This window comes from Meriones unguiculatus, chromosome 5, assembly GCF_030254825.1.
Source record: "Meriones unguiculatus strain TT.TT164.6M chromosome 5, Bangor_MerUng_6.1, whole genome shotgun sequence".
NCBI lineage: Eukaryota > Metazoa > Chordata > Mammalia > Rodentia > Muridae > Meriones > Meriones unguiculatus.
Genome location: NC_083353.1, coordinates 33,589,231 through 33,611,242, shown reverse-complemented (window position 1 = coordinate 33,611,242; position 22,012 = coordinate 33,589,231). Strand labels below are relative to the sequence as shown.

At 40.3% G+C, this 22,012-nt stretch overlaps 1 protein-coding gene across 1 annotated transcript in view; it reads left to right on the top strand.

Annotated features, from left to right (window-relative positions):
- Nucleotides 1–22,012, top strand: part of Adgrv1 (adhesion G protein-coupled receptor V1) — a 568,841-nt gene that overhangs the window by 247,287 nt on the left and 299,542 nt on the right. Inside the window, exons 79-82 of the mRNA XM_060383611.1 lie at nt 5,422–5,606; nt 8,949–9,198; nt 9,788–9,927; nt 12,462–12,622. Coding sequence (XP_060239594.1) covers nt 5,422–5,606; nt 8,949–9,198; nt 9,788–9,927; nt 12,462–12,622 — 736 coding nt within the window. The remainder of the gene's footprint in view (nt 1–5,421; nt 5,607–8,948; nt 9,199–9,787; nt 9,928–12,461; nt 12,623–22,012) is intronic.

Sequence of the window (22,012 nt, the reverse complement as noted above, 5' to 3'; positions counted from 1 at the left end):
TGTGTAAAAGTACCACAATTTCTGTATCCATTCCTGAATCTGGGTTGGTTCCAGGTTCTGGCTATTATGAATAAAGCTGCTACAAACATGGTTGAGCAAATGTCCTTGTGTACTTGAGCATCTTTTAGATATATGCCTAGGACTGGTATAGCTGGATCTTGAGGAAGCACTATTCCTAATTGAGAAAGTACCAGATTGATTTCCAAAGTTGTTGTACAAGTTTACATTCCCACCAGCAATGGAGGAGGGTTCTCCTTTCCCCACAACCTCTCCAGCATGTGTTGTCACTTGAGTTTTTGATCTTAGCCATTCTGGCGGGTGTCAGGTGAAATCTCAGGGTAGCTCAGTATCCAAGTGGGGTACCCTAATAAGGGGAACACAGACTGTTTCTGACATGAACTTGATGGCAGGCTCTTTGACCCCCCCCCGGGGACAGCAGCCTTGCTGGGCCACAGAGGAGGACTTTGCAGCCGGTCCTGAAAACACCTGATAAACCAGTATCAGATGTAAGGGGAGGAGGTTCTCCCTTATCAGTGGACTTGGAAAGGGGCAGGGAAGAGATGAGGGTGGGAGGGTGGGAGTGGGAGGGAAAGAGGGAGTGGGATACAACAGGGATACAGAGTTAACAAACTGTAACTAATATTTAAAAAATAAAAATTAAAAAAATAAATAAATTAAATTAAATTAAAAAAAATCTAACAAACCGAAAAAAATAAAAATAAAAAGAAGAGGCTAAGGCAAACTTTTGCAAAGCACAGTGACTGCCATTTTATGTACTGAAAACTCTAAAGATAGAGTTCATGCCAAAGAAGCATGATACTTAAATGTCTAATAAGAAACAGATGGGACAATAGTGAATTAATGTTGACCAAAACAAGAGAAACCATGCATAGTAATGACGTTATAGAGTAGAAAGAAGAAAATTTCAAATATTTTAGAGGAAAAAATAGAAGGAAATCCTGCTCCTCTCTTTTCCTCATTAAGCTGTATGCTAAAGCCATGTACTGTCATCAGTCAAAAGGCAACACTTAAAATGAAGCATGGTCTGGGACTGGAGAGGTGACTTAACCGTTAGGAGCACTGGCTCCTGTTCCAGAGGACCAGGGTTCAGTGAGGCACACGGTGGCCTGTAACTGCTGTAACTCCAGTCCAGGGGGATCGAGTGTCCTCTTCTGTCCTCTGTGGACGCCAGGTACACATGTGCTACACAGACATATATGCAGACAAAGCAAGCAAATAAAGAGTTAGATATGAGAGCCCATCCCAACATTCTAGCTCTAGAGGCAAAAGGCGAGGCAGGAGGCAGGTGAGCAGAGTTTTAAGTCATCTGGGCTATACCATGAGACTGTGACTGAAGAACACACAGTCATTGCACCAACTGCTGGTGGCCCGTGTGTACATCAACACTTATTTCAATAATGCTGTCAAATAGCCCAATACCATATGGTAATTATTTTGTTTTGAATATTGGCATACATCATTAAATAAGCACTTACCTTTGTCTGGATAAAAGTCTGAGTAACTCTGAAATTCTTACATCACAGTTTCTAATACTTGCTCATATGAACACCTAGCAAGGATTATGTTTTAGAATAATAAGTGGTAACATTTATGCAAATATATGTATGAAGGTTTGTTATTATTAGAAATTTAGAAAAATTAACAGCCTTTAAAGTGGGGCTAGTATACCTGTGAACATTCAGGAGCCACACACTGCTGTAGTCAGCAATGAATTGTGTGTACAAAAGCGTTTTCACAACATTGAAAAGAAACTGTAAAAATGCCACCGACCGCCATTTTTGCTGCATCTTTTCTGTTTGGATACATCAATGCCAGATATAGATAGACAGAGACAGTGACAAGCACAGAGATATGCAGTAGCCAGTACAGCAACAGTGCCGCCACCTTTGCAGCCCGGCGACAGCCAGCGTTACACAGTCCGGATACTGACCCTGGAGGTTTGTAAAGCACACTGCATGGTGTCTCCTTGATGATGAAGTCAGGATGTAGCCCTTTTGATGTACTCATGACTGTATTTTGTGTCTTAGGCATATAATAAAGGTAAAGGAGTAGCGAATTAATAAATGGCATGCAGATAATCACATATAAGTAACTTGCACTATCCACATGTAACATTTAGCAAATAAAAATAAAGGATGACTAGTTTTGCATGTGTTTCAGGTGAGTGACACATTTTTAAGGTTAAATATGTCGCTAACACTTAGGATGCGCTAAGAGCGAAGAGTTACTGTTTGTCGTCTGAAATTCAGATTGAGCCAGCTGTACTTTATGCTGTAAGCACCATAGGGAGTTAAAAAAGTGGTCCAGCCTCCGCTTCAGCACAGGCTACTCCCAGGTGCTGGATTGAATGCTGTATGGCCTTGCATTCTAACTGAATATGTTTGACATTTGCAAGTTTCTCAGCTTCCAAGTGCTTTGATGATGTGTCTTCCAACATCTGTGTCTCTTTTGATGAATCCTAGATGGGAATTCGCACTTTGGAAGTAGCTGCCTGATTTTGTTTGGATGAGACAATCTTGTACTAAAAAGAGTAACAACTTTACAGGACTCACTAGAAAGAATTTTCTGGATAAAGCCCATCTGTGGGCTAAGACAGTCTTTTATGTAACAGTAATCTGCCTCCTGACTTTCCCAGGTGCAGAGAAACCCAAATTATTCCCAGCACTCTCCACTGCCTTAATAACAATATCAGAGTCCAAACCTCTGTGGGATTGGATATCTAATTTTTTTATTTCATCAAGTTTGTTTTCCTGGCTTTAGAGCTTGGTAGAACTTGGGCCAGGAGTTCTGATGTCGTCCTCTGGAAGCACGGCAGAAGCATGGGAATAGCATGTCTTCTAGAGTCTTAGACACTAACCCGTCACACTCATTCGAATGCTTCTCCATGTTCATTTCAGTCCTGACAGCCTCTTGACGTTTTCCCATGTGAACTTTAGGCCTTCTGCTGATCTGTAAATGAGCTGTGATAAATTTGGCTTTTCTGTTATTTGCATTAAATGAATGACCTTTTAAAGCTAGAGTATTGCCTTACTGATGGTTCTGAACACTGTGTGCTTTGTAGTGCAGTTATTCCTGTGTGATCCAGCTTGGGGACACACCAACACTGACTTGCAGCTCACTTGGTGTTTTTAAGGACACACCAGTGAACTAATTTAAGGTGTGTGGTTATATTCTGACAAGCAAGTAGCGGAGGCTGCAGCCTGGTGCATGTGGCTGGCTGGGGATGTCGTGAGCTAGGCCAATTATCAAGTCATGCCCTGTGTCACACTGGGTGCCTTGGTTTCTTACCTGGAAATGAAGTAAAGATATCAATAAGATCTCTCCCTACGACTTTTGAGATGAGAGAAGTTTAGTAAATTACGGAGAGTAACCGTGCAGCCATCCTAACCTAGAGTTAGAAGAGAGCATTTTCTTCTTGTTGAGATTCTACTTAAATGCACTTTCTGTTCCTCTTGAGCCTAAAGAAGAGTTTGAACAGATGTCTAATTCTTGAACCTTAATTCCTAAAATCTACACCTATTGCTCTTTCTGACATTTTCTCTCAGAATGTTTAATGTCAAGAGGGAACTTCTGCTTCTCTGTTCCTGGGTTCTTCTCATCTGTCTCCTACTTTAGTTGTTCAGTTCTGGGAGTAATATGCTGTCTCTTCTTTCTCAGATGTAAAACAATTTCTGCACCTGTAAGTGTGAATGCTTGTGCTGCTCACTAAGGATCTGTTATCTTTTCCTCTGCCTGCTTCCACAAGCTGCATCTGATTTGTTAACTGCCTCCTGAGCTCTAAGAGATTCTGGCTTTCTGTCTCTCCCTGGATCTCTCCCTCTCTCTTTGAGACCAGGTTTCTGTGTGTAGTCTTGGCTGTCCTGAACTCATGTTGTAGAACACACTGGTCATGAACTCACAGAGATCCCATGCCTCTGCCTCTCTGAGTGCTGGGATTAAAGGCGTGTGCAACCGTGTCCAACTTAAAAGATTCTCTTAGACTGGTCTTTCACTTGGCTTATTTGGTTTCCTTGCTGCTTTACCCAATGGCCTATCCACTGTTAATTTGTAATTGTACCATGAAGTTTGTATTGTTATTTTTATTGTATTTCTTCTGTGGTCTGTTCTCTTGTCTTTTGACATGGATAGTCTTATAAACTCAGATCTTGAGTTGGGGTGTGAGTATGAAACTGATAGATTACAAAGTTGCAAAAAAAAAAAGAAAGAAAGAAATAGGGATAGCATGAGTACTCCTTCATTAAGTTTACTTGATAGGAAAAAAGGCAATCATTTCAAAGATATCATGAGTTTATCACTAAAGATATACAATAAATCACAGACAGTGATGATGTGGGAAGGGGCAGGAGGCCCAATAGTTGAATTATAAACTAATGACCTTGGAGTCTGGAATTTTTAGATATAATGGAACAATAATATTGTCCTTGCTCTTCAAATATTAACTCAGTCCTTTAAGGAAATCACATTTAAAAAGAAGTGTGCCAGGATGTCTTGAGTGGTCTTGATTGAAGAGAATTTTCTCATTTGCTGTGCTTTTGTACTCTAGTATTATATTGTAGTCACTATTTGCTCACATAGATAATTTAAAAAACTTATTTCTGCAGTCTCCCCGGGGCCCTGCAGAGACTGATGTATCAACCAAAGACCATACATAGAGACCTAGACCCCCTGCTCAAATGTAGCGCATAGATAGCTCAGTCTCATGTAGATTCCCCACAAGGGAAGAGACAGTCCCTGACATGAACTCGGTTGCCTGATTCTTGAACACTTTTCCCTGGTGGGGCGACCTAGCCAGCCCACAGAGGAAGAACACCCAGACAGTCCTGATGGGATCTGATAGGCTGGGTCAGACAGTAGGGGAGGAGGACCTCCCCTATGAGTGGGTTAGGGAAGAGGGATAAGGGAGGAAGATGGAGAGAGGGTGGGACTGGGAAGAGATGAGGGAGGAGACTACAACTGGGACACAAAGTAAATAATAATAATAATAATATCATTTTCCAATGAAAAATAATCTTATCTCTATTATAAACATTTTTGAGATATCGATTTTCTTATTCGTTCATTAAAGAAATATCAAATTATTTTGGGGGTAGATGCAAAATTGTGACGTTAACTCTTGAAGCTAACTTAACTGATATATGCCACCATTTGGGACTTTAAGTAATGGTTAAATAGAAAGTATTTTAATGATTATTTCCTTTCTTTGTCAACGATTACTTATGCCTTTTAGATGAAAATGGGTATACTTAAAATGTAATTTTGATGCCACTTTCTTCTCAGTTCTTCATATTTCCATCATTGTCAATGTTAATTATTAGTGAAAAACATATGTGGTGTGTATATTACATTTAATCAGAAAGTAATCTGATGAATACATATTTTAACACTTAGATTTTCTTCCAGATAACGATGGAAGGGAAAAACCATGGTTTCAGTATCAAAAGCCGAGCTCTTTTGTATGAGCTCCTTTGTGCCCTAATTGACCCAAAGCGTAAGGACACTAGAGGATTCAGCCACTTTGCAGAAATGACTGAGCATTTTGCCTTCTCTCTCCTGACTGATGTTACCTGTGGGTCTCCTGGTGAAAAGTGAGTTTTTTTCTAAAGTTATCTGGACCTGAAATGTATTTCTTCATGGCTTCCAAAGCAGTGGGTGATACAGGACAATGTCAGGATTCTACATAGAGCATTTGGTCAGTGCTTTGCACGTGTGGGCCAAAGAGACCGATTGTTAGAGGAAGACAGCAGCCCTTGCAAGAGAAAGGAGTGTGCACGATCAACATCACAGAGCTCTTGTGTGACAGCATCTTTAGGAGGAAGGCCTCATCTTGCCTGCTCTTGCAGGCAATATTCAGGGAGTGGAAATCACATTCTGCGGAGGAAAGATGCTGATTATGAGCCTTGTGCTATGGCTTATGCTGCCCTAAGCCCAGATGTTTCTCCCACCAGAAAGCTGCTCTCAAACTTTAGGGATTTTCTGTGGCTGGAGCTACTCCGCAGAAAGCTAGCAAGAGAAAGAGAAAGTAGGATATACTCATGGTTATTATTAGCTTCATAATTAGTTATGTAGCCACCTGTTAATATTTTTGTGCATGTTGATACATAAATTACATTCTTAATCTAAATTGGATTTTTGAAGTCCAAAGACCTCCAAGTATTTTAAAATCCTAAAATCCACTGGCATAGAACATGGGCAGAAATTAAAATCCAACTTGATTTTCATGTCGCTGATGTATGCTACTATATAATAGGTATTTGGGTAAAAATATTTATATAAATGTTATAAACTTTATTATTTATTTTCAGTAAAAATTATCACCAGTGTTTAGTAAGTCACAATAAATGTGAGTCATTTCAATAATGAATTCTGACAAACTAACAAAGAAATCAGCTGATTATATAAACCTTTGGATATAGTTCTTTGGTTGTAGAGACATAAAAATTCAAAACAGTAAATTATATATAACAGACAAGGTGTAAAATACAGATAACACTGATGATATTAATTATGTTCTTGCTATATCCAGACTGCATTGAATAAAGAAACAGATAGGTAGAAACAGAGTAATACTGAAAATTTTATAAGGTTCAGCATTAGCCTTCATAAAAGCTGGTATATATCATATGTATACTTTATGAGTCATCACTTTAGGCAAGCAATTGAAAGGTAGAGTTAGGGTTTTATGATTCATATTTACAAGTTCAGAAACTGAGGGTCAGGGTCTTGATCACCTTGACGGTATTCACGTGAGTAGTCCATGCTAAGTCTCATGCTCTGTCATAGGCCTGCTTGATTCCATATTCTGCGCTGGCCACCATGCTGCATGGTCATAACAGTGCAGTAAAACCAAAACTTCCAGCCCAGGTTTTCATTACAGATCCATTCCCGGGTGTCATGAAGTCAGGAAACATCTCACATCTCCTTACACTGCAATCCTTTAAGACCTGCTGTGAGTCCTGGGACTGATATTTTCCAAATGGGAAAATTAGCAAAGAATTAAAAAAAAAAAACTCACAGAAGTCTCTTTCAGGACATCCTCTCTCTGCCCATTACCATGGTTCCTACATTTCCCCCTGTGATAACTCTGAGCAGTTCAAACTTAAGTGCTGTTTACATGTCTCTTATGTTGGCTGCAGAAACCTCTGTTATGGAGTACAGGGAATCATATGAAAGAAGGGGGAGTTAGTATGACCTGGAAGGGACAGAAGCTCCACAAGGACCAAATATATCTGGGCACAGGGATCTTTTCTGAGACTGATACTCCAACCAAGGATCATGCATGGATATAACCTAGAATCCCTGCTTGGATGTAGCCTAGGGCAGCTCAGTATACAAGCGGGTACCCTTGTAAGAAGAACACGGACTGTTTCTGACATGAACTCAATGGCAGGCTCTTTGATCTCTCCCTCTAACCCCCCAAGGGAGGAGCAGCCTTGCTAGGCCACAGAGGAGGACAATGCAGCCAGTCCTGATAAGCTAGGGTCAGATGGAAGGGGAGGAGCACCTCCCCTATCAGTAGACTTAGAGAGGGGCAGGGAGGAGATGAGGGAGGGAGGGTGGGATTGGGAGGAAATAAGGGAGGGGGCTACAGCTGGGATACAAAGTAAATAAACTGTAATTAATATAAAAAATAAAAATTTAATTAAATTTAAAAAAGAAACCTGTTATGGACTAGATGTTTACAATGAGATCACAGAATGTGTTTGGAATATAATGTGGTGGGGGGTGGAAGAGAGAAAGAAAGAGAGAGCATTTTGAGACATCATGTATGTTGAAGAGGGTGCTGAAGACCAGAAGAAAGCAAAAAAGGGGAAAACGCTAGAGAAGAACAGGTAAGAGAAAAACAAAAAGCCCATAAAAATCACGGTGTTCATGTTGTGTTTGTCAGCCACTGCTGAGCACAGGCCTGCCCTGGAGTGTGGCTGAAACAGCTGACAGTGAACAGTGTAAAATGCTGTCCTTTAAGCCTCGGAAGAAACTTCTTACCGAGGAAACACACTGCTAGAGGAAAAGGCTCGCTTTTATCTGTTCAGATTTTCATTTAGCATTATCTGATCTGTTTCTCACATTACAGGCCTTACCAAGGTATCATTTTGATCCCCAATCTCTCTACACACTCTGTATACAGTGTGGCTGATAGAACGTTGGACAGATACCTCTCATAGTATCCAAATGCACCCTTTTGAAGGCAGGTTTCATATGTGTCTTGGTATCTGCTCACTGTTGCAAAGATGATGACTCCAGGAACAACTCATTACAAATTTCAGAGAAAATAGTTACAGATTTTCACATTCTTTGACCCATAAGTACTCTCTCTACATAAAGATTTTGTCTTAGCAAGGCTGGAATTTCACCTGTACTTTCAACCAAGTCTGCATGCATTCAACTCACATTGAGGTTAGAAAGCAATTTAACTGAGCACAGAATCTTATTATCCCTAAAAGAGGCATGGAAAAAACCAGAAATATCAGAAGAATCAAGACCATTATTTAAGGGTGTTTTCTTACTAGATGGACAGTTATGTTAGAAGGCTTTTATGTACTAGAAAGGCATAAGTAGATCTGAAATGAAAATGAAGCTATAGATTTTAAATAAAACCAAAGGCCCCACTGTAATAGGAATGAATATCTTTTCTTCAGCACTCTATCACAGCCTATGACCAACACAAAAAAGTACATTTTAAAGCCACAGATTGTATTGTGATGATCATGTAACAGCTTCCAGGTTACAAGAAAGATCAAGCAAAGGGAGGTAGAAAGATGTAATGTTCGCGTAGGCAACGGAAAACAGATGTTTATTTAGTGTTGGGATTAGTAGTGCCATTGTTCTACGAGAAGAGAAAGACCTTCAGGTTAAACATTAAGCCAGTACAATGTGCTACATTGACGAAAGAACTGCCATCTCAGCAGAGACTCATTTTTCTCTTGTAGAAGCAAAACCGTCTTTGACAGTTGTCCATATTTGTCAATACTGGCTCTTCATTGGTACCCTCAGCAAATCAATGGACACAAGTTTGAAGGGAAGGAAGGGGACTACATTCAGATTCCAGAGAGGCTATTTGATGTTCCTGATGTAGAAATGCTAGACGGGAAAAGTGCATGCACATTTGTCCAGTTTGTGGAGTACAGCAGCCAGCAGTGGTTTGTAGCAGGAAACAACCTTCCTGCCCTGAAAGACAAGGTAATCTCTCATTTCAAAACATGTGATGTTTTATGTTATTTTTCCTTTAGTGGACAAACTCAGGACACAATTGCTTAGATTTTTTCTTTTGTCAGGTGCTACATAGGAGTGGCAGGAAAATTATTCTTTCCTTGTAAGCTATTTGTAGAATTGTGGGCTTCATGTTTCCTTTATGTATAGAGTTTCTGTGTATGCGTGTGTGTGTGCATGTGTGTATGCGCATGTGTGTATAGGTGTATATGCATGTGTGTGTATGCATGTGTGAGTATGTGTGTGTGTACACACATATACATGTAAATCATCAAAGCATAAAGCTATAGTTTTACCTACAATGGTATCTTGGCATGTACCTATGGGATACAGTGGGTGTTATCAGTTAAAGATTGAGAAGCGAGTGTAGCGGAGTTGGACTGTGGTGATGGAAAGCCTCTCAGGGTCTGCATTCAGGAGAGAGACAGCTAGTGGTTCTGAAGAAAACACTATAGGCATTAAGTATTAGAAAACCTGAGTCTGCTTCAGACTGAGAGACTCAGTTGTAACGCTGACTAGAAAATTGCCATTAAATTTTTTATTTCTTCTGACATTATAGGTATTATCTTTGAATGTGAAAGGTCAGAGTGCACAACCCCTGCCTAACAACAATGAGGTTCTCTACAGGATTCATGCAGCTGAGCCTAGAATTGTTCCGCATTCGGCTCTGTGTCTCTTCTGGAATCAGGCTGCTGCCAGGTACTACTGATAGATCCTAAGGTCAGTTTTTGGTGCTTTCCTGTCCAGAAGCACTGCACCTGCTTGTATTGCCAAAGCCTCAGGGAAGGCTTCAACTGGAGAAAGATCTCCCCTGGAAACCAGGTAAATCAGTGATAAAAGATAGCCTGGCATCATTCCAGTGGGCACTCTTCAGGTAGCTGAACGTGTGTGTACTTTTTCTCTTTCTTTACTGTTGCTATTCTCAAGGGCAGTATCATCAGCTCTGCTTAGCTTACATAACGTTTCTGAAGTTATCAGTTAATTTTTTGCACATAAAAGGAAATATCTTCCTATGCCCCTGCTGTCGGCAATTCAGTAACTGTGGCTTATGTTTTGGAAGGATCAGCAGGGTGTAAGAATTCTTTCTCACAGTCCACTGTGAGAAAGCCATTTGAGGAATAAACACTGGTATAGCAGAAACAAGAGGCTGGGTGTTCTTTGAGTCTCTCCAGCCTCTGGACTTAGGTTCCTGAAAAACATAGTGCTACTCAAATCTCAGTCAGTGCTGTGGAGTCCAGTTGTATTGGGAGAGGGGTCTGCTGTTGGTATGAGGCATGAGATTTTCTTTATTACCAAATTTTAGCCCAACAGGAAAACCAAATCATCTATTTGGGTTTGTCTCTTTTTCTCTGCAATAAAACATTGTGAATGCCTGATGCCTGATTCCTGATGCTGGGTTTTGAACCTGATACAGGAGGGTCCCTGTGATGGTTCAATGTATAGTTTTGTACACGAAGCTTATGCAGAAGCGATACACTTTGCTGAGACGGCTCAGATTTTGAACTGTGATTTTTCTCTCTTTGGTAGTACGTGATCTGGTGCTGTACATGGCAGTGAGCCATGGCTCCTGGTCAGCAATGTGCTCCTGAGGATAAACAGCATGGCTAAGCAGTGAGTGCGCTAGGTATAGTGAAGACATTTGCAGCATTTAAAAATAAATAGTAAGGTTAAGAGGCTACTCCACCATAAATCAAAGGACAATAGTTCATAAATAATCTCTACTCCTCAGTATCTAATGCATAATGTTTCAAGATGAAGTCTGCATTTTGAGTTGGGAAGTTTTACATCATTTGAAAAGAAATGGAATCCACGTTAATGAAAAGAAGAGGTTCAAGAAGCAACCACTCACTGACTCTCAATGAGATGAACTTCACTGAAAGAAATACTTGAAGTTCCTTGAAAAATGTATTTATGATATATAACTCAAAATACAAAAAAAAAAAAAAAAGAAAATACATGGATGGAATCATAGGAAAGCATATATGTTAGTTACTGGTCTACTGCTATAATAAGACACCATGACCAAGGAAGCCTATCAAAGAAAGCATTTAATTACAGTTTCAGAGTCAATGGCCATCATGGAAGGGAGCATGGCAGGAAACATGCAGCCATAGTGCTGGAGCAGATGCGAACATATATTTTATCTGTAAGATGGAGGCAGAGAGAGAGAGAAACAAAAAAAGAGAGAAGGTGAAGACTGGGCCTGGCAAGGGCTTTTGAAACCTTAAAGTCTACTCCTAGTGACATACCTCCTCTAAGCAGGCCACAGCTCTTTCAGAAAAGCCGCACCCCCTAATCTTTCTCAAACAGTTTCAGCAATTTCAAGTATTCAAATATATGAGCATATGGGGGCCATTATTATCCACACCACCACAGCTAACAAGTGAGCTTCATGTGGTGTGGGGAAAAATGAAAGACTTTTGAAAGCAAGAGAAGTTAATCCTATATAGACAGCAACTATTGTTCTGGCTGGCTTTTATGCTGGCTAGTGCCACTAGAGAGGAAGTAGCATCAACTGAGAAAATGTCTCCCTAAGATCCAGCTCTAAAGCATTTTCTTAATTAGTGGGAGTAGGGGTAGCCCAGTGTGTGTAATGCCAGCCCTGGGCTGGTGGTCCTGGTTTCTATAAGAAAGCAGGTTGAGCAAGCCATGTAGAGCAAGCCGGCAAGGCTCACTCTTCCATGCCTCAAGGTTCCTGCCCTGCTTGAGTTCCTGTCCTCGCTTTCCTTGGTGATGAACAGCAATGTGGAAATGCAAGCCACATAAATCCTTTCTGTTTTGGTCATGGTGTTTGCTGTAGCAATAGAGACCCTAACTCAGTCAGCTATGCTGATCTGTGGGGGTCTACACATGTCATGGCTGTGGTCATCTGCTGGGATTCACACATGTGGCTGTGCTGGTCAGTGGGGAATTGTGAATGACAGAGAAGAACAAATTTACTTTGGGATGGTTAAGGCAGCTGTCCTGTTGCTAGGAGGGTTAACTTCGTCGGTACAGCAAATGCTCTGGCATGCGTGGTTGGTATTTACACTGCTTCTTAAGGTGTCTTGGTGGAATCTGTTGGATCATGTCCTGAACAAGATGTTCCCTCCAGTGTTTCTTCTGGAAAATGTAGCCTGCTTAAGTCTTGAGTAAAGAACATTTAATTTCAGCTAGTTCTTTTTCCTTTAAAAACAGTCTTAACGTCTTTGAAATATTATTGAAAGAACAGTGACTATTGTGTTTTGTTCTAGCTGGTTGTCTGACAGCCAGTTTTGCAGAGTGGTTGGAGATACCTCAGACTACGTGGACTGCGCCTGTTCACACATGTCTGTGTATGCTGTCTACGCCCAGACTGACAACTTGTCATCATACAATGAAGCCTTTTTCTCTTCTGGGTTTATATGCATCTCAGGTCAGTGGCAGGGTTTCCAAGTCATGAATTTTAAATCTATGTGAGAATAAAACTTTCCCATAGTTATTTTGCGTGTGTAAGGTATGAACGTACTATAATTATTTTCCCATTGTCTTAATCACTAATGTGTACAGCTTATATTTAAGGAGGACAAACTCAGTTTTAATTCATGAAGAGTATGGGACACAGTATAAGACAGAAGCTAGATAACAGGAAAGGTAACCAACCATTTATGGTGTATTTAAAACTTTGTGCTTTAAAACTTAGGTTCTACAGTTAGAAAATTGAATGGTATGAATCAATACATACAAGGATTTTGTGTTTTCATTAAAATAAACATTCTACCCATATGTTCACTGGCCTTCAAAAACTTTGGTACTTTCAACATATTCCCTTCCATTCAACGTATTTAGCCCCCTTTTTATCGCAGTGATAGGAACCTGGGTTTTATTAGTGTCGGTCAAATGGTTTACATACAGCACGGCTGTAGATTGCTGCACACAGCATGTGCTGAGAAGCGTGAGAAATCCTTGCACTACTTCGTGCCTCACCTCCACTCTTGCTGTACCCCAGTTTACCTTGTAACCTCCCCTCATTGTCTCCAGAACAATGTGCTCTACAAATAACTTGGTATGGGATAATAACTATACATGACTGTAACCTTGTAGCCAGATTGCCTTGCTCAAGTCCTATCAGTGACTAGTTGTGGAAAATGGAGTAAATTACTGACTCAATGTGTCAGTCTATGGCAAAATTCCTATCCCCAATGTATGTATGACTACAAATCATACCTGCATCTCAGCATGGTAAATATATTCACTCATTCACCTCTGATATTCTGCTTTAGTGATGATTTGTCTGTTATTGTGAGGGATTATCTTTATAAATATGTTGTACCAATAGTCTGCTAGCAATCTTTATCCATTAGGAAATGTTTCTGGAGATAAACTCAAGTAACTAATTATTATTCTTGGTTGTTAAATGTTTCCAGTATAATTTAATTTCACATAGTTTCAATTTTTATTAAGGAATATGAATTATGACTCTTAGATTTTATACCAAAAGTTAAGAATCTCCTATTCTTAATAATATTATTCATAAAAGATGAATGGCATTTCTTATGCGCTAAATTATTAAGATAAATAGAGTTCCAAATTTTGTTGTATTTTAATGGTGGCATATTTAATGAGCAAAGAAGTTTCATAGAGTAATGAAATAAAAAGTTAACCATGCATATTATTTTACAAACAAATACAAGTGCTGCTGTGACCCTCAGGGATCATCTGCTTTACATAAACATTGAACATCAAAATGGAGAGCTTTACAGTTTAAAGTATGGTGTCACTGACTTTGTGTTAACATGCTAGAACCATAGGCATGTTCCGGGAGCATTGTTAGCCATTCTATACTTTCTATGACTTGGTGCAGAAAAGGCAACACTGACCTGCTCATGTATTTGTGCCTTTGACATGTGACCAGCCTCAAGACTTTGACATTATGATTTTGTTTCCTCTTTTATTCAAGGTATTTGATAAGTAAGGACTCTAAAATCCTGTTTGGTTGTTTGTTTGTTTGTTTGTTTGTTTGTTTGTTGCCTCGGTTAACTCTTTATAAGAGAACCAATGTCCATTACTCTGATGGGCCCTCAGGAATTAGAAAAAATAACTTTTTGTTTCTTACATATGTAATACGTAGCGTGGGTCAGGCCAAATGGAATAGCTCTGATTTCATAACAGTGAGCTAGCTCTTTGTTAGTTTTAGTCACAGTAAATTCCAGGATGCCTGGGCCAGCTCTAGCTTGCAGCTCGGCTTTCTAGTCTAGTGCAGAAAGGCTGAAATGATGACAGTTTGAGAAGTGGGTGAAGAGGGATAAAGGCTTGGGCACTTTAGAGAGGTGAAAAGCAAGAGGACACACCTGGAAGTTCCCAGGTTTGCCAAATACCAGAAAATGAAACTGAGGCCATTCCTTGAGGTGAAAAATATAAAAAGGGAAAAGCAATCAGAGGGCTGTGTGCATTCTCCCGCCCCCATGGGAATAACCTGGGAGAATTATAAATTAAGATGGCTTCAGGTGACAGTGCCGTAATCTGATATGATTACTAACATGATCAGCAAGGCTTGAGGCGCATGCAGACACCTGCCTGGGTGATAAGGATTACAAATCCTCCTGGCTTTTCTACAGCCCTTCAGATACTTCCCCATCAAAGATGACTGTCAGATTGGATTTGCCTGACTTTACTCTTAACAAAGGTTCTATAATCTTATAACCTTAAAGAGTACCTGTAACATTCATGATGTAGTTCTTTCCCATCTTAACTGAAGCGAATTGACTCCGTCATTTTGATGCATTTGTATTTTTTGGTGACATTTTTTATTATTATCATTTATTACAACTTATTCACTTTGTATCCCAGCTGTGTCCCCCTCCCTGGTCTCCTCCCAATCCCACCATCCCTCCCTCTTCTCCTCCTATGCCTCTCCCCTAGTCCACTGATGGAGAAGGTCTACTTCCCCTTCTATTTGACCCTACCCTGTTGTATTTCAGTTCCCTGTGGTGGAGTTGTGTCACACTACTAGACATGGGCTGAGTTCACATTTCTGTCACTTTCTTCTTATCATGAAGAAATCTTATCATGAAGAAATCTTTTAAGTGTTTTTTGTTAATTGGCTAATTTTTATCTACTTAAAAATATAATACTAAGTGTGTAAATACCCATACAATGTCAGTTTTATAATAATAATTTGTTAGTGGCTAAGTATGATCCTTATGAGAAAGTTAATAAAAATTATTTGAGGATGATCTTTTTATGTTCACTCTTTTAAAAAATGTCAAAATTTTCATGTTGTGCTTTTTTTTTTCTCCTCCGCAAGCTGAAATGCTGATGTATTTTCAAAGTAATAATAACTGGCCAACCCTGAAAAAATTTTTGCTGTAATAAAAGTCATTATGAAGCACCTCAGGGAACACACAAGAAAGGTGGCCAGAGAGACAAGAGCCTCAATAATTAAAGAGTTAAATCTGAACACACTTGCATTCACTTAAAAAAAAGGGTTTTTTAAAGTAAAGTTAGGGGGTTCCAAGATGGCGGTGAAAAGGGCTCACTGTTTTTGGAGAGGCAGAGGACATGAATCTCTGAAATTGGTGAGTGGAGAGACAATCGAAACTAGAATTTGGACTTTTGGGCTTGCTAAAGGGAAGGGGACACCACAGAAGAGTGAAGTGCTTGTAGATTTAGATCTGGCGTAGACTTCTCTGAGAATGAAGTGGGGCGCTTCCTTGTCTGGGCCTACTGCACCGGGAAGCCTGCACACAGCGCCAGGCAGCTGAGAGCAAAGCTCACAGCCTGGGGACTAAGACAGCAGAGACAGTGCTCCAGGCCTCTTAGAGCAGCCCGCTGAACAACACCCCTCGGACACGCTTCCTAGGAGCCCACACCCCGGGCCCTGCCTAGGGCCCTCTTGCCCAGCTCCAGACCTGCCAGGCATCCCTACCCCTCCGCCCCAAGGGACACAATCCCACCACAAGAAGCGCTGCGGAGCTCACGTCCCTCCAGGAATCCCGTGCAGCCAGAGCACACACACCTCCGAAAAACCCGCCCCGCCAGAGAGCACCCAGCATAGGAAATCCTGCCTTGCGGTAGCGCACACACCTCCAGAAACCCGCCACACCAGAGGAGCGCACCCACTGCCAGCGCCAGAGCTCAGGCCCAACCACAGAGACTCAGTTTCGCAATACAGTCCTTCCTGTATCCCAAATCCGCAAAGCTCAGTGTCTCAGGCCCAAGACAGCAGAGGCAGAGCTTCAGGCCCCTCAGCCACAGCAGAGAGCTGTAACCACTGAACGCCACCCCTCAGAACACATGTCTGAGGAGCCCACGCCCCGCCTAGTGCCCTCTTGCCGAGCTCTGGACCCTCGGAGCGCACCCCCCCCACACCATCACCATTGGGGAGCACCACCAGAAACTCCAACCTGCCAGAGCGCACACCCAAAGAGTGCCAGCCACAGAGACCGAGATTCGCAGTACAGTCCTTCCCAGATCCCAAGTCTGCAAGTGGCAGCACTGACTACACAGGGCTGCCCAGCCAATGACTGTATGGGCCATCCGACCCCTCAGTGACAGAAAACCAGCTGAATGGCCACCAAAGCCTAGCAAACCTGCAAAAACAATATGTGCCTGCTATCTTCAACAGCGCTTGCGATCCCTATAAGCACTGCAACACCATCAGTGCCTGCAAGGCACCCCTCTCGTACACTGAAGGCCTCTTCATTCTCCAACACCCTGTCCCTTAGGACACACCTACAAGCACACACTCAATCACATGCTACCTCACATTTGCTCTTCTGTGCCTGCGAACTTTCCTCTTACAGGTATAGCTGAATCACCAACGCACACACTGAAACCACTAGACCTCACCCATTTTCCTGAAGAATTCTGCAGACACCAGAGAAAGATCAGTCTGATCTGCAGAATCCAGCAACAAACAGTGAACACTATGGATAACCAAATGGCCAGGGGTTGGTGAAAGAACACAACCAACGTAAATCAAGATATAATGGCTTCACCAGCAACCCCTAAAATTAATGGATACTCCAACTCATCAGAAACACAAGAAAATGATTTTAAAGCTATGATTATCCAGTTATTTGAGGCACATAAAGAGGAAACCAACAAATCTCTCAGAGAAATAGCCATACAGATTCAAACAGGTAAAGAGGAAACAAATAAATCTCTAAGATTTGGCCTCCCAAATGAAAACAAAATAAAACAAAATGAAAACAAAATAAAGTGGACGAAACTCTTAAAGAAACACAGGCAAATATAGACAAACAAATGGAGGCAGAAGTAGTGGCATTAAGAGAGGAAACAAACAAAAAAATAGAGACCATCTTGGAGACACAGCAATCCACATTCAAACAGATGAAGGAAATGTTGCAAGGCATGAAAACAGAATTAATCAATAAAGAAAACACAAACTGAGAAAACCCTGGAATTGGAGAACTTAGAGAAAAGAGAAGGAACCACAAAGGTAAGCATCACTAATAGAATATAAGAGATGGAAGAGAGAATCTTGGGTGCTGAAGATAACACTTGCAGAAATTGATACTTCTCTTAAACAAAAAGTAAAATCAGAAAAATCCCAAATACAAAACATCCAAGAAATCAAGGACGCCATGAAAAGGCAAAATCTAAGAATAATAGGAATTGACGAAGAAGAGGATTCCAGGCTTCAAGGTCAAGAAAATATTTTCAAAAAAATCATAGAAGAAAATTTTCCCAACCTAAATAAAGAGATGTCCACAAACATACAAGAGGCCTACAGAACACCAAATAGACCAGACCAGAAAAGAGATTCCTCACGGAACATCATAGTCAAAACACCTAATCTACAGAACAAAGAAAAGATACTAAAAGCAGCAAGGGAAAAAGGCCAAGTAACATATAAAGGTAGACCTATCAGAATCACACTTCTCCTCAGAAACTATGAAAGCCAAAATGGCCTGGGAAGATATCATGCAGGCTCTAAGGGACCACAGATGCCAACCTAGACTACTATACCCAGCAAAGCTTTCAATCAACATAGGTGGAGAAAACAAAATATTTCATGACAAAACTAAATTTAAGCAATATTTGAACAGCAAACCAGCCCTACAGAAGATACTAGAAGGAAAATTCCAATCCAACGAAAACAACTACACCCAAGAAAACATAGGTTATAGATAATTTCCCCCCCCAAAAAAAATCAAAAGAAAACAAGCAATGAATCACAGTAACACCACCAACTCCACAATAACAGGAAATAACATTCAATGGTCATTTTTGTCTATCAACATCAATGGACTCAACTCTCCACTAAAAAGACACAGACTAACGGATTGGGTGCAGAAACAGGATCCAACATTCTGCTGCATCCAAAAAACACACCTATGCAACAAAGATAAACACTACCTCAGAGTAAAAGGCTAAAAAACAGTTTTTCAAGCAAATGGACCCCCAAAACAAGCAGAAGTGGATATCCTAATATCTAATAAAATAGACTTTCAACCAAAACTAACCAAAAAAGATGTAGAGGGGCACTACATTCTCATCAAAGGAAAAAATCCACCAAGAAGACAACACAATTCTGAACATCTATGCCCCAAATACAAGAGCACCTACATTCGTAAATGAAACATTATTAAAGCTTAAATCACACATCGACCCCAACACCTTAATAGTGGGAGACTTCAACACCCCACTATCACCAAGGAACAGATCATCTAGACAGAAGCCAAACAGGGAAATAAAGGCACTTACAAACATCCTAATTAAAATGAACCTAATAGGTGTCTACAGGACTTTTCACTCAAACTCAAAAGAATATAAATTCTTTTCAGCACCTCATGGAACATTCTCCAAAATAAACCATATAGTTGGTTACAAAGCAAGCCCTCAACAGATACAAGAAGATTGAAATAATCCTCTGTATACTATCTGACCACCATGGACTAAAGCTAGACCTCAACAACAATGGAAATAGCAAAAAGCCTACACACACAAGAAAATTTAACAACTTACTGCTCAATGACAGCTGGGTTAAGGAGGAAATAAAGAAAGAAATTAAAGAATTCCTAGAATTCAATGAAAATGAAGGTACAACATACCAAAAATTTATGGAAGACAATGAAAGCAGTACTTAGAGGAAAACTCCTAGCACTAAGTGCCTTTAAGAAGAAATTTGTAACATCTCATACAAAAAACTTAAAGCCCTTAAAGCACAACTGAAAGCCCTAGGAAAAAAAAGAAAAAGAAGCAGAAACACCCAAGAGGAGCAGACAGCTGGAAATAATCAAACTCAGGGCTCAAATCAACCAATTAAAAACAAATAAAGCAATTCAAAGAATCAATGAAACCAAGAGCTGGTTCTTTGAGAAAATTAACAAGATAGACAAACCCTTAACCAAACTAACTAAAAGGGAGAGAGAAACTATCCAAATCAGCAAAATCAGAAATGAAAAGGGGGACATAACTACAGACACTAAGGAAATCCAAACAATCATTAGGTCGTACTACAAAAGCCTATATGCCACAAAATTTGAAAATCTAAAAGAAATGGACAATTTTCTTGATAGATTCCAATTACCAAATTTAAGTCAAGACCAGGTAGAAAGATTGAACAGTCCTATATTCCCCAAGGAAATTGAAGGAGCAATCAACATTCTCCCTTCCAAAAAAAAGCCCAGGGCCAGATGGTTTCAGTGCAGAATTCTACCAAATCTTCAAAGAAGTGCTAACTCCAAGTCTCTCCAAATTATTCTACAAAATAGAAACAGAAGGAACATTACCAAACTCATTCTATGAAGCCACAGTCACCTTGATACCTAAACCACACAAAGACCCAACAAAAAAGGAGAACTTCAGACCTATCTCTCTTAGGAACATTGATGTAAAGATACTCAATAAAATACTTGGAAAGCGAATCCAAGAACACATAAAAGATATCATCTACCATGACCAAGTAGGCTTCATCCCAGGCATGCAAGGGTGGTTCAATATATGGAAATCCATCAATGTAATTCACCATATAAACAAACTGAAGAAGAAAAACCACATGGTCATCTTCCTAGACACCAAAAAAGAATCTGACAAAGTCCAACACCCATTCATGTTTAAAGTCTTGGAAAGGTCAGGGATACAAGGCACATACCTAAACATAGTAAAGGCAATATACAGCAAGCCTATAGTCAACATCAAACTCAGTGGAGAGAAACTTGAATCAATCCCACTGAAATCAGACACAAGGCAAGGCTGCCCATTGTCTCCATATCTCTTCAACATAGTACTTGAAGTCCTAGCTAGAGCAGTAAGACAAGTAAGGGAGATCAAGGGAATACAAATTGGAAAGGAAGAAGTCAAAGTTTCACTATTTGCAGATGATATGATAGTATACCTGAGTGACCCCAAAAACTCAATCAGAGAACTCCTTCAGCTGATAAACACCTTCAGCAAAGTGGCAGGATACAAAATCAACTAAAAAAATCAGAAGCCCTCCTGTATACCCAAGACAAAAGGGCTGAGAAAGAAATCAGGGAAACAACACCCTTCACAAGAGCCACTAATAACATAAAGTACCTTGGGGTGACTCTAATCAAGCAGGTGAAAGACCTGTTTGAAAAAAACTTCAAGTCTCTGAAGAAAGGAATTGAAGAAGACATCAGAAGATGAAAAGATCTTCTGTGCTCATGGATCGGTAGGATTAACATAGTGAAAATGGTCATCTTGCCAAAAGCAGTCTACAGATTCAATGCAATTCCCATCAAAATACCAACAAAATTCTCACAAAACCCAGAATTCCCAAAACAATCCTGTACAACAACAGATCCTCTGCAGGTATCTCCATCCCTGATCTCAAGTTGTACTACAGAGTTATAATAATAAAAACTGCTTTGTACTGGTATAGAAACAGAAAGGTGGATCAATAGAACCGAATAGAAGACCCAGAATAAACCTACACACCTATGAATACTTGATTTTTGACAAAGAAGCCACAACCATACAATGGAAAAAAGACAGCATCTTCAACAAATGGTGCTGGTCCAATTGGATGTCAACATGCAGAAAAATGAAACTAGATCCATATTTATCACTCTGCACAAAACTGAAGTCCAAGTGGATCAAAGACCTCAATATAAAACCAGATACTCTAAATCGATTAGAAGAAAAAGTGGGGAAGACCCTAGAACCCATTGGTACAGGAGACAACTTCCTGAACAGAACACCATCAGCACAGGCCCTAAAATCAACAATCAATAAATGGAACCTCATGAAACTGAAAAGCTTCTGTAAAGCAAGAGCCACTATTGTTAGAACAAAACAATAGCCTACAGATTGGGAAAGAATCTTCACCAACCCAACATCTGACAGAGGGCTGATATCTGGAATATATAAAGAACTAAAGAAGTTAAAAGGCAATAACCCAAGTAACCCAATTAAAAAATGGGGCATGGAGCTAAACAGAGAATTCTCTGTAGAAGAATATAGAATGGCAGAGAAACACATAAGGAGATGCTCAACATCCCTAGCCATCAGAGAGATGAAAATCAAAACGACCCTGGGATTTCACCTTACACCAATCAGAATGGCTAAAATAAAAAACTCAAGAGACAACGCTTGCTGGAGAGGCTGTGGAGAAAGGGGAACCCTCCTCCATTGCTGGTGGGAATGTCAACTGGTACAATCACTATGGAAATCAATCTGGTGCTTTCTCAGACAATTAGGAATATTGCTACCTCAAGACCCAGCTATACCACTCCTAGGCATATATCCAAAAGATGTTCAAGTACACAAGGACATTTGCTCAACCATGTTCATAGCAGCTTTATTTGTAATAGCCAGAACCTGGAAACAACCC